The sequence below is a fragment of the Daphnia pulicaria genome, chromosome 2 (genome assembly GCF_021234035.1).
Source record: "Daphnia pulicaria isolate SC F1-1A chromosome 2, SC_F0-13Bv2, whole genome shotgun sequence".
Lineage (NCBI taxonomy): Eukaryota > Metazoa > Arthropoda > Branchiopoda > Diplostraca > Daphniidae > Daphnia > Daphnia pulicaria.
Genome location: NC_060914.1, coordinates 8,292,099 through 8,303,609, shown reverse-complemented (window position 1 = coordinate 8,303,609; position 11,511 = coordinate 8,292,099). Strand labels below are relative to the sequence as shown.

The window sequence follows — 11,511 nt, the reverse complement described above, 5'->3', positions numbered from 1 at the left end:
ATCACGATTTAAACATGTTCCACACAATATTTGCCACATGTATTTTATTTATGCGTACATTGTTATGATAAGTTTGGGGTTAACCCCCTTTTTGGGCCCAATTTGACTATGTTTTAATTATGAATTATTTAAATTTGTTCGATGTCCCTATCTTTACACTTAGGGGAGCTGTAAACGACAAGCGCGCTCCCCTCTGGGAGAAGTTTAAAGTGCGATTTTGCCTGTGTTTAAAAATTGGGATATCGAACCAATTTAAATAACTCATAACTAGGACACTAAGACCAGAAGGAGGGAATTTTTTTACAGTGGTCTTTATCTCTGACATAACTTTCAGTTTTCAGAATATAGTGATGACGCCATATCTGGCAACTCCGCACCCATTCCCCCCAAATCTAGATGTGCCCAACAGAGAAGCTCGCGCTAGAGCTGGTGATATTTATCGAATATCGCTTTTTCATATATCTCCGGGAAAAATCGGGTAGTATCGATCTATCGATTTTTCAGATAAGCAGCGTTGCCAATTTTTTTTAATCAGTTTGTAAATAAAAAATAAGTCAGAAAAAAATATGGAGATTGTAAATGAGAAATATGTATTTTCTATGTCATTTTGTTTTTTTTTCAACAACCAATGTTTAATGGAAATAGGAAACAATTCAGATAAACGATAAAAAGCAAAAAGTAATAAAAAAAAGTTAAGCGTTTTTGTTCAAAAAGATGAGCATATCAGCATTTTCTGGTTTCAAAGCATTGCGTTGTTTTGAAATAATAAGTCCAGCTTTGGAAAAAATTTGTTCCGATGGAACGGATATAGCAGGAATACAGAAATATCTCTTTACAATTTGAACCACAGGGAGCATTACACCACCTTTCTGTCTGTTTTTCCACCATTGAAGCGGATCAACGCCATCTAAAAGAGGCCAATCGTTGTATTCTTTGATGATAAGGATGTTATTGACTGTGCTGTTTTCGCCACCTCTTCTCTGTTCGTTGGTTTTCCTCACAGTTTCTTTGTGGAGATTTTTGAAAATAGAGGCAGGACTGAGTGAAATTTGGCTGGGCACATTTTTGGGGAGATTTTCTCGAGTGATTCTCAAAGACTTAACCCTTCTCAGCTCTCTATCAAGGGAATTCTCCACTGCAGAACCGCTTCTTTTGAAATGCGCCTTTTTGAATCTATGAAAATGGAAAATAAATTTAGAAATTTAAGAATTGAGAACGCAAATTAAAATTGAAATTTCCATACCTAGGATCGAGATATGTTATTGTGAGTGCTTTCGATGGCACGTCTTCAACCTTCTCAAAACGAAGCTTTAACTTTTCCTCCAAGTCGTTTTTCAATAGTTCCAGACAAACAAAGTAAAAGTTGTCATCCTCTGAAATGGCTGATAAATAAACTTCCATGCTGCAAAGAAGAAGGTGAACCATAGGAATCACTTTTGACAAGTATGGATAACATTGGGAACTCAAATCTTTTGTCGCATCCTCAAACGGCTCTAGTATAGCGACAGCTCCCTATTTAAGAAGAAAAAATCGATTGTTTAAAAAGTTCTTGTTTTTTAAAGATTAAATTTACTGCAATACCTTTATGATTAGCAACTCTTCGTCGTCTAAAAGGAGATCGGTTCTCTTCATCAGGGATAAAACGGCTGCGATGGAATCTGATAGGATGATGATACTCCGAAGCATTATTACAGTGCTGTTCCACCTAGTCGCAACTTCTTGTTTCAATGCTGTCATGTTTAAATTTGCCATTTTCGCCATTTTTTTCAATTGTGCATTCGCTTTGCTTGATTTTTTGAAAAAAGTTACGAGCGAACGACATCGTAACAATATCTCGTTCAGTTTGGAATTGTTTTTGAGTGAATCAGTTACAACCAAGTTCAAGGTGTGGGCAAAGCATGGAACATGCTTCCATCCTCCTAAGTTGACAGCTGCTTTCATGTTTTCTGCATTATCTGTAACGATTGCCTCGATTTTACCTCCAAGTTTCCAATCTTTCTCAACTCCTTTAAGGAAATCGCAAAGGTTTTCACTGGTATGGGACTGTGGCATAAAAGATCAGGACAGGAGTCAGCATTTTGAGGTGGTTGTTGATGAAATGTATCGTGACTGTGACATAAGAATCTCCAGTGATGGAAGTCCATCCGTCAGTGGTCAAAGCGACGTGATGAACCGAATCAATTTCTGACTGCAGATTTCTTTTAGCCTCTTCATACATATCTGTCAAGAGAACTTTCGTAAGTGTTGACCGACATGGTAATTCGATGCGAGGATCCAACACTTTGACGAGATTGATAAAATGGCTGTTGTCTACCATAGAGAGTGGGTGCATTCCACGAACTATAAAAAGAAGGACAGCTCTGTTTATTGATGCCATTTTTTCAGAACGTGCTGGATAACAGGCTAGATCTGAAATGTAAAAATAAAGTTAGGTATGGCCACTACTTCATTATTCAAATAATTTACCTGTTGATGAGCTAGAACTAACATTTGAAGTTGAACCAGCTGAAGATTTTTCTGATTCAGCTCCATCTGCAGATTTTTCTAAACAAATTAAATTTTGGGATCGTTAAAATTTAGTGACAATTGAACTTTAAAATATTATGGCCTACCTATTGCTTCGCATGAGTCACAGTCCATGTCATCCAGCAACCTTCTGCAACCTGGCGTTTAGATTGTTTCTTCTTCTTTTTTCCCAGTTTAGGCTGTATTTCAAGATAGATCTCGTTGTCTGCTGAGAGGGCGCGAGCCTCGCGCCCTCTCAGGCTCAGTCCCTGTTTGCTCCTCTTGTAGTGGTGGTCACGTCTTCCGTGCAAAAAAGGACACGAGAGACGAGAAACTATTGACAATCAGCAACTGGAAAAAAGATGAAAAATTACGCATCATTTGATGGAATCTTTTTTTTTATTAAAAAAAAGGTTCCGGCAAAGATGTTAATAATAAGTAATTGACACATCTTCTCCATAAAAACATTAGTCTAGAAATAGGGAAAATAATGAAAAAAAGTTCATGAATAAGAATAAATAAATGTTTTTGTGAGATCTGCAGACCTCTTTGAAGTTGAAATAGAAGACTTTGTCGCACACTTCGAGAATGAATCTTAATTGATTCGCGAAATTTTTTTAATGGTCAGCAGATCAAATCCACGCTCTTGCATCGGCACTAAATTTTTCCTGTGTAGAAAACCCCATCAAACAATGAAACTTTTCCCGTGATCCGTTCATCAGTTAGAATTTTTAAATTTCATTTTTAATTCGCATGCCTTATTTGGTGCGCGCGGTAAGGCAAAGTGTGGGTGAAAGATCCGGTGTGTTAAGTTGCTCATATTTCTAGAGATAAACGATGACTAGCAGCATCTTTACCTCCCTGTTGATAATAAATAACTGGTTTGGGAAATCGAGAAAATCGTCATGAAAAATTCAACTTAATAAAGTACCTGATGCCAAGTTCCAAATTGGCCATTGGGGATGAGCAAATTAACGTTGTTGCTGCCTACGAAGTCTTGAGCCATAAAAACTATTGTTCTTATCAACAAACCTGGTTGATAGTGAGCAGTTTGCTCAGCTTTTTTGTAAAGTCCGTTTTAATAAAATCATAAAAACTGACATTTTTTTGTTTCTTTTCCACATAAATCTTCTGAAAATCCTTGACGATGGAGCATTCAGCAAATTCCATGTTGCTGAATCGAATTAAATCTTTGTTGACAAAGTCGTTATTGCTGATTTGTTTGATGACTTCTCCGTATATATTGTAACGAGGGCTGCCATCGCCTGTGTCAACCACTGCCCTTACGCTTTTTGTGTTTCCCCCAGTTTCGATTTTTCTTTTCCTTGGTAATCAGCTGTTTCGTGTCGACCAGAGTTAGGGGGACGTCTTCATCTCCCTCCCTTTTCTTACTGTTCCTACCGCCTTCTCCGGCCCCGGCTTCGCCTCATCCGACCAAATTTTGGAGAATTTCCTTCGGATGTGGCCCTCCTCCTAATTACAGTTAAAGCATATCAGTTTTCTATCATGTATCTGTTGATTCAATTCATGTAACTTTTTATATTTTCGTTTAAAATTTTCGACAGCATCAACTGCACCACTAGCCCTGTCATTCTAATTACGATAAACATAAAAAATAGTTACAGTTATTACAAATCAACATTGCACAAAGAAAAATGTACACATACCTCAATGCTATTTGGACGTAATTTATCCATTTCAATTGTGTTTAAACTAAAATAGAAGACTGGAATAACATTTACTCTGCTTCGCCGTAATCGCAATGCGAGGCTCCACCCACAGCAGGGTTACACACTTGTGAGGACAGATATAACATATTTGCGGGTATCAAAATTCCTATAAGCCACACTGCCTAAACTTCTCGCCCACAATCCATCATGGCGCAATCTATTCATCTCTCTCTCTCTCTTGGCCAGATTGATTGAGCGCTGACAAATGACGTCTCTCAGCTTCACGCACCAAATTCAAATTCAACCTTGAATCCTGTCCAGAATCATTAATATTTTTAAAGAAAAAATGAGGGTTTACGCTTTCTGCGAATCTAAATAACAATCGTGACTGCGTTTTCTCTTGTTGAACCAGCCATGAAAACCAAGTCATTTACTTATTTACTACAAGACTATTGATGTAGCGCGGCAGGCAAAACTTCTTCGATAGCCCTGTACCACAATCACAATGTGTGACTGTAGTAGACTCTCCGTAGACATAAAAACTTGTTTAATATCCATTGGGATGCTTCACTGTCTCAAGACGAAAGGAAGTTCCCACATATTTTGTCAGGAAACCAAACAAGAATGACTGATTGTTTTTCGGGTCAAATTTCCTTGCCTATCTACAAAAAACAACAAATAAACAAACAAAGATTTAGTGATGTTAAATAGAACAACGTTCCATCCAATCCGCTGCATCCTTCTCACTTTTCCCCGAAAAAGTCGGAGGTATTTTGAATATGATGATCCCCGCCATACCGACTGTCTGTGTGACCTCTTCTTCTTTTCAGCCAATGGATTTTTTATTGTATAGTGGTGTATTTCATCTCTTCTTGCTAAGCATTTTTCGGTGTCACATTTAGCGGAGCATCGGATTTTTTAAATTTTCCGCGCATATCACCATCAATAATGGGGCCGATTTTCCGACCTTTAGGAAAAGCAAATTTGGCAATTATTGCCAGGTCTTTCTTCTCAGCATCTTCCAGATTCTGTAACATTTCCAATAATTCCGCGATGATATAATATCTTTTCATCTGCGTAATGCGATTCGCTAAAAGCGTTTCTTTTAATACACCGCGAGTCAAAGCATATGGAGGTTTTAAAAATGCAAGAAAATAATCATAATCTTCCACATTTACATTCTTTTTAGACGCCAGAAGTAGGGGGACGTCTTCCTCTACCATCTTTTCTTACGGTTTCTACCGCCTTCTCCAGCCACAACTTCGCCTCATCCGACCTCATTTTGGGGCATTTCCTTCGGATGTGGCCCTCCTCCTTACAGTAAAGCATATCAGTTTTCTATCTACTGATCTCGCTGGTCCCTGTGTCCCACTTTTCTGTGGTTCACCGTTCATGTTCGCCCCCGGGTTGCTACTCCCCTTTCTTTTCCTTAGCGCTAACAGCTCGCCTTGCATCTGTTGCATTACTTTCATCAGTTGTTGCAATATTGGGAGTGTTCCCTCTCCTCATGCTTTTCCTTTCCACTCCTGCTTGCTGCTAATGCCTGCAGCTGCTTCTCCTTCTCTTCAGCGATCATATTCACCACCCGGCTCCCCTGTGCCATCACTTCCGCTGCCTTGGTGTGTAGCCTCACTGCGGTCAGAAATTCATCGCACGTCTTTGGTTGCATCACTCACACCTTCTCCATTAGGGTTTCAGTCCGTCAAATAAGTATTCTAGCTTTTTTGCCTCTGCCATTTGCGGATTCACTAACCATCATAGGTTCATAACTTCGTAAAAGTACTCTACCCTCGGCTCGTTGTTACTCTGTCGACTCTTCCGCAGCTTCGACGCCTGGTGTCTGGGATACCACTGTTTTAGTAATTCATTCAGAAACACTGTCTGACGGAGCCACAGTGGCCGCCGCTGCCCCCGCCCGCACTGCTACCGTATCCGTCCAACCTACTGGTGGTGTTATGCATTGAAACTACTTTCGCACCGGATTGTCCATAAACATCCCAAAATTCGCTCTTTTCTCCTATTCTATTATAGTCTGCCGTTGTCTAACAACGTTCCATCCAATCCGCCGCATCCTCCTCACTTTTCCCAGAAAAAGTCCAAGGAGTTTTGAATATGATGAAACCGGCCATTCTAACTGTCTGTGTTACCTGCGCCCCGGCCCCGTTCCCACCCCACTTGGATCCCTTGCCTAATCGCTGACTGCAGTTTAGTACCCTTGAATGCTTTTTCTGATACCAGGCCGGCTTTCTTGGAGAATTTCATAAGAAAATGCCTAGACCGTTCGGAGTGTTGTGGATCATGGGTTTTTTACTGCTTCCAAGATCAGTGTTGTGTATTTCTTCGTAAATATGAAGATGCAAAGAAAGGAAAAACCACTATGTAACAACAAATGTCAAATAAAACCTTTTATGGTCGTCTCCCATCATTGAGATCATCAAATACTAGACTTTAACAAAATGTTGCATCTTCTCTCTCGTTGTAAGTGGCTCATGAGATAATTAGTTGTCAATATCGCGAGTCCCTAATTAATAATTGCTGATTACTTATGTAATATTAATTTTTTTAGGCTTTCTGTACACCAACTGCTGTCGGAAAAAAATAAGGACATGTCCCACAACAACTCAACATGATAGTTTAAGGGACACTGTGACTGTCTTGGGAAGCGTCAATTGAAAACCAAAATATCTATGATATAATAATACTGGCTCACACGTGTAAAAGCCATTCAAATATCCCTTGCTGTGTTCAACAGGTATCTTGGACTGGTATGGGTTCGAGTCATCCCAACATGGCAACAGTTTGGAGCAGCTTTGTATTAGTTATGCAAATGAATAGTTGCAGTACTATTTCACTAGCTAATGAAGGTAAATGTCAATTCAAGAATATATTCTTTTTGCACCCCAACAACCTTTTCTTTAATTGAGGCAAGTCTGAATTAAATTGATTTGGATGAAAATGTTGTGGACAAACACAATCTAATCTGTTTTCCCGATGGTTCAGTTTTTTTTTTTTGAGATTTGAACGAGGTAGACTATGTAGCTGAAGTTTAGTTGACAGTGAACATTTTATTTGAATATTTAATTTAATTTTAATTGCAGGAGTGTTATTTTAATGGTGGTTGCGATTAAAGTCAAGTGTGCATTAGAATCCAGTCTAGTTTGAACGAAAGAACTAAAGGGGGTCAAAAGCATGCCGCCAACTCCTAGCATGCCTCGTTTGTCAAGACCAAAGCCCCACCCGTCGAGTTTGCTATTAGTCAATATGTCGGCCTCGTATATTATTCTACCGACACCGTGTTGGATAGAAATCTTGAACAGATAAAAATACATTTGCCACAATTTGTTTCTTAAGACTCTTATCTATTGCTTGCTTTCCAGGTTCCAGGAGAATGGTGTCCTGCTACCCATAGTGTCGTACACAAACTGCTGTAGGGAAGCAGGGGGGACAAGTCCCACGTAGCAACTCAAGTAAAATTATGTCAGTGAACTCTAGTCAAATTTCACACCACAATGTATTGCCATTTCATACATGAATATGATAGCACGGTTGACGAAGACAAACTGGTGTTTGGATTTTTAAGATCAATTAGTTATTCCTCTTCTGCCATGTTATTTTGGTGCTCAGCGTTTTTTTAAAGCAGATCAATTATTTCATTCCTTTTTGTATTAGACTGCAGGTTGAACCAATCATCAGAAATGCGTTTTCATCATGATCTACACCTTGTGTTATCCGGTAACAAACCATTCTTTCTCCTCTGCTTTTTAGAAAATTGTACAAAGCACAACAACAGGAGATAATCCTGGTTGCTTTCTTTACGTGGGCGTAAATGTACCGTAGTCGCCACCATGTGTTTTTAAGGCTCCAAAAGATTGTTCGATCACTATTCGGGTTGTTGATAAAATCGTGTTGTAGTTTCTTTTGGGAAAAGTTCTTGCAAGACTTCATTTTATCGCAGGCATGACATGACGGGAGCAAGGAAAAGCAGAATCTGATAGTACATGATATTGGTCACCTGGGAAAAGGAAAGTCATATTTTCGTCAAGAAGGAGACCCAAATCGGAGCAGCGGAACACTCTGGAATCGTTAGCACTACCAGGGAAACCGGCATAAGAATAAGAAAAGGAACGATTCGGGAGACAAACTGCTAGTAATATTAGGCCCTAATATTACTAGCAGTTTTTTTACCAAAAGAGCGTCCAGGATTTCCCTCCATTTCTGATAAACGCGCAAAAATTGACCCACTTAGATAGATTATTGGGATTGGGAAAATAGACTTGAAGAGAAAAGGTTCCCGTTTTGGGGTCAATCAGCGGATAAAATAATGTCAGTTGATCGTCGTAAGGACAAAGAGAGTCGTCCGATAGGGAAATAAAGACTTTCGCCTCCTTGTCAAAGATTTCAAATTTTCTATGTCTAATTGGACAATTTTTGTTAACAATGAGTTTTGAGGCAAAACAAGGGATCTTTATTTATATCACTAGATAAAAGTAAGCAACAAGTTGGCACCCAAGAAAACAATTTATGTTTCAAAGTTAGAATTAATTGCCTTCTTCTAGGTTCCAGGATGACCAGATGTTTCAGTGGCTGACTTAGTCAAAAAATCAAAAATCGATTCTTCTGGACGGAAAGCAGTATAGTGAGCAACTGGATTCGGGCTACCGCTTCCTATTATTGCATGAACGTTTCCAAGTGAAAGAAATCCAGACCCTGACAGAGCCAGAGGAATGGCTTTTCGTTCCAGGCAAATGAAATCCGGCTAACAAGGCTACTCGGTCAAATATTGGAGAAGGGAGTCTTTCTCAACGCTGGCTAGGAGGTTTCTGTTTCAGCCAGAATCCTTATGGCCAAAGGATCTTCCTTGAATAGCCATCTCGGAAGAGATGCGTAACTGCCGAACCTATTCAGCCCACTTCTTTACTGGCGTTTCTGACTGGTCAGACATTCCATTGTTTCAGTCCAACATTCACGAATTCCTTCAAATGAAAGGTTTCGCACGTGAGTTAGTAGAATGGTGTCAAAGAGAAAATTTTGGAGAGGAAATCTACCGCCTGAAGAGAGGAAAGGGTATTCATCCAATCTCTCATCTTTTCCAACGCAGATCGGTTATAAGGCCAGACAGTCTATAACGCCTTGGCGGCCGGATGTCTTGCGCAGTGGCCCGGCAATGCAAAATTTCCATACAGCTCTATTCATCACCCGCTCACGGAACGATTAATTACTGTGCCACACGAGAACACACATCATGCTGCTACAAACCTCTTGTTCGTGAATATTAATCAAAAATTTTGGTTTATGATAGGGAACGACACAGTAAAGAAGATACGACGAAGCTGTCTAGTGTGTATTTGAGAAAGAGCGCCGTTCCCACAAGTCAACTCATGAGAAACTTACCAACCTATCGCTTAGACTCGTACTCGCCGCCGTTCTCTCACGTCGCGGTGGAGTTCTTCTGGCCGTTGGAAACTAGCACAGGAAGGAACAGAATTTTCAAGCGATAAGGAATCGTATTCTCTTGTCTGGTGACGAAAATAATTGCCCTGACCTCATAGTCTTCGTCAGTCAGATGAGAAGTTACACAAAGAATAGCCAATCCGTTATTAGGCATAGTCCATAAATCGCATGTAAGGCTAATTTTACTTGAAACCGACTAATATTTTTTTTTGCTGTCAAATATTTCGCTTTGAAGTGAGTATAACTAAAAAAACTCAGGCAATTAGTCAATGAGCTTAAAATAAAATTGGAATATTAGTGGATTGACTTATGTACAGCTAACAAACATTTTGCGCAAAAGAAGAGGTGATATAATGGGATTTGAGGAGGAATTGAAATCTTCGCTGTCATACTTTATGGAACCCCCAAGAGGCTTAAGTGAACGTGAGAATAGCTGATGTTAATTCCCTTTGTGAATTCATTAATTTTTGTCTTTCAGACATGCGTGAAAACCTAATTGAACTGGAAGAGATTCTTATACTGTATCCACGTCAGAAATTGGATCAAAAAGGCGTTTTAACCCGCGCGAGATAGACCTAGCTCAAGATTTTTTAAATTACTTAGATTAATAGTGCGAGGTATATTTGTTTGCAAAAAGATAAAACACTAGTCTTCATCTTTCTGATTTTCATTTTATAAAAATGTTTGGGATCTGTATTTAAATGCATCGTTTTTAAATTGGATCACCCTAAAATATGTCGCATGGCCTGTCCCTACCCGAGGCGTGGGCTTAGGATATGGGGGTGGCGAAGGGGGAGGAAATTCTTTGTTCTAGAATCCTCCCCTTTTTCATGACAAAAAGGCCATGGGAAAAGTGCCATCACACCATCTAGCGGTCAATTTTGGAACTATACATAAAAATCTTTCAAATGCCGTAATCGGATAAACATCAACAACATAGAAAAGTCTTGTTTTGACGTATCTTGTCATCTTCTTTAAGTTAAGTTTCACTGTTAGTGAGTGATTTCTGTTTGTGCTTCAGCTTTTAATACATCATTACAACAAAGAAAAACCTTTACGTATAAAGTTTTATTGCAGTATTACTTAAAGTAAAATGGTTTTGGAAATAAGTCAGAAGCGATTGCTGAAGTGTTTAAGTATGTTAGCATGTTTATAGGTATTTTGCAAGGAAAATTCGCATAATATTAATTATAATTTATGTGCCCAGATAGAGAATATGTTACTTAGGATATGAATAACATTCCTACTTTTTCCAAATAGGTTTTTTTTCGCTCCTTCAGGACGTAAAAAAGTGTCATCCTTTCAATTAGAAAAAAAAACAAAATTCTCGTATAAATATAGGTTGAAACCCAAAAATCAAATAAACCATACCAAAAATGAGTGGCGGCATGTTCTCTGCTGTCACAATTCAGAACATCTTTCCCGCAGTCAAGGCATTTCACTTTGGATATGTTCTTGGGATCAGTTGGTAGGAGTAAGTCCTGGTGAGCCACAATGAAAAGGTCTCCAGTACATCACATGGCACTCTGTATAGAAAGAGGAAATAACAATTATTTATTTCAAATTAAAATTTGTAATTTTATTATTATAACATAATTGTTAATGGAATTAGGGGAGCCAAAATGGGCTAAGGAACAATAAAAGTAGCACTTGTTACATTGTTAAACTATTAGCGATAACAATAAAAGATAAAGCCTTACCTTACCTTCAAGGTAGCCATATTCACTGAATTGTCTATCATGTCATTGTCCGAGAAAATGCCATTTTTCGCCTTAGCGTAAGAGAATTGTACGCCATTGAGCTCCGGGAATTCCTTTTACAATAAAACAAAAGTAAGAAAATAAGAAATCGAGATCAGGTTAATATTAATGGTCATACTTACACA

At 38.8% G+C, this 11,511-nt stretch overlaps 1 protein-coding gene and 2 long non-coding RNA genes across 5 annotated transcripts; 1 reads left to right on the top strand and 2 right to left on the bottom strand.

The window, feature by feature from the left end:
- Positions 1–692: 692 nt before the first annotated feature.
- LOC124327691 (E3 SUMO-protein ligase ZBED1-like) lies at positions 693–2,052 on the bottom strand. Its single transcript, XM_046786690.1, has 3 exons — positions 1,582–2,052; positions 1,244–1,512; positions 693–1,173 (listed from the first exon to the last, which is right to left on the bottom strand). Exons 1-3 carry the CDS (start codon positions 2,050–2,052, stop codon positions 693–695), a joined length of 1,221 nt encoding a protein of 406 aa, XP_046642646.1.
- Positions 2,053–2,069: 17 nt separating this feature from the next.
- LOC124325906 lies at positions 2,070–4,268 on the bottom strand. 3 transcript variants are annotated; one of them, XR_006915448.1, is made up of 7 exons: positions 4,173–4,268; positions 4,040–4,098; positions 3,437–3,978; positions 3,051–3,366; positions 2,613–2,977; positions 2,467–2,544; positions 2,070–2,409 (listed from the first exon to the last, which is right to left on the bottom strand). It is a non-coding gene; the product is annotated as an uncharacterized LOC124325906 (long non-coding RNA). The 3 variants fall into 3 exon arrangements; XR_006915447.1 differs by having other exon boundaries at positions 4,040–4,268; XR_006915446.1 differs by having other exon boundaries at positions 3,437–4,098.
- A 1,327-nt stretch (positions 4,269–5,595) lies between these two features.
- On the top strand, positions 5,596–10,597 carry LOC124327824. Its single transcript, XR_006916216.1, has 6 exons — positions 5,596–6,653; positions 6,742–7,039; positions 7,553–7,642; positions 7,845–7,907; positions 8,732–9,170; positions 9,274–10,597. It is a non-coding gene; the product is annotated as an uncharacterized LOC124327824 (long non-coding RNA).
- The last annotated feature ends 914 nt before the right edge of the window (positions 10,598–11,511 follow it).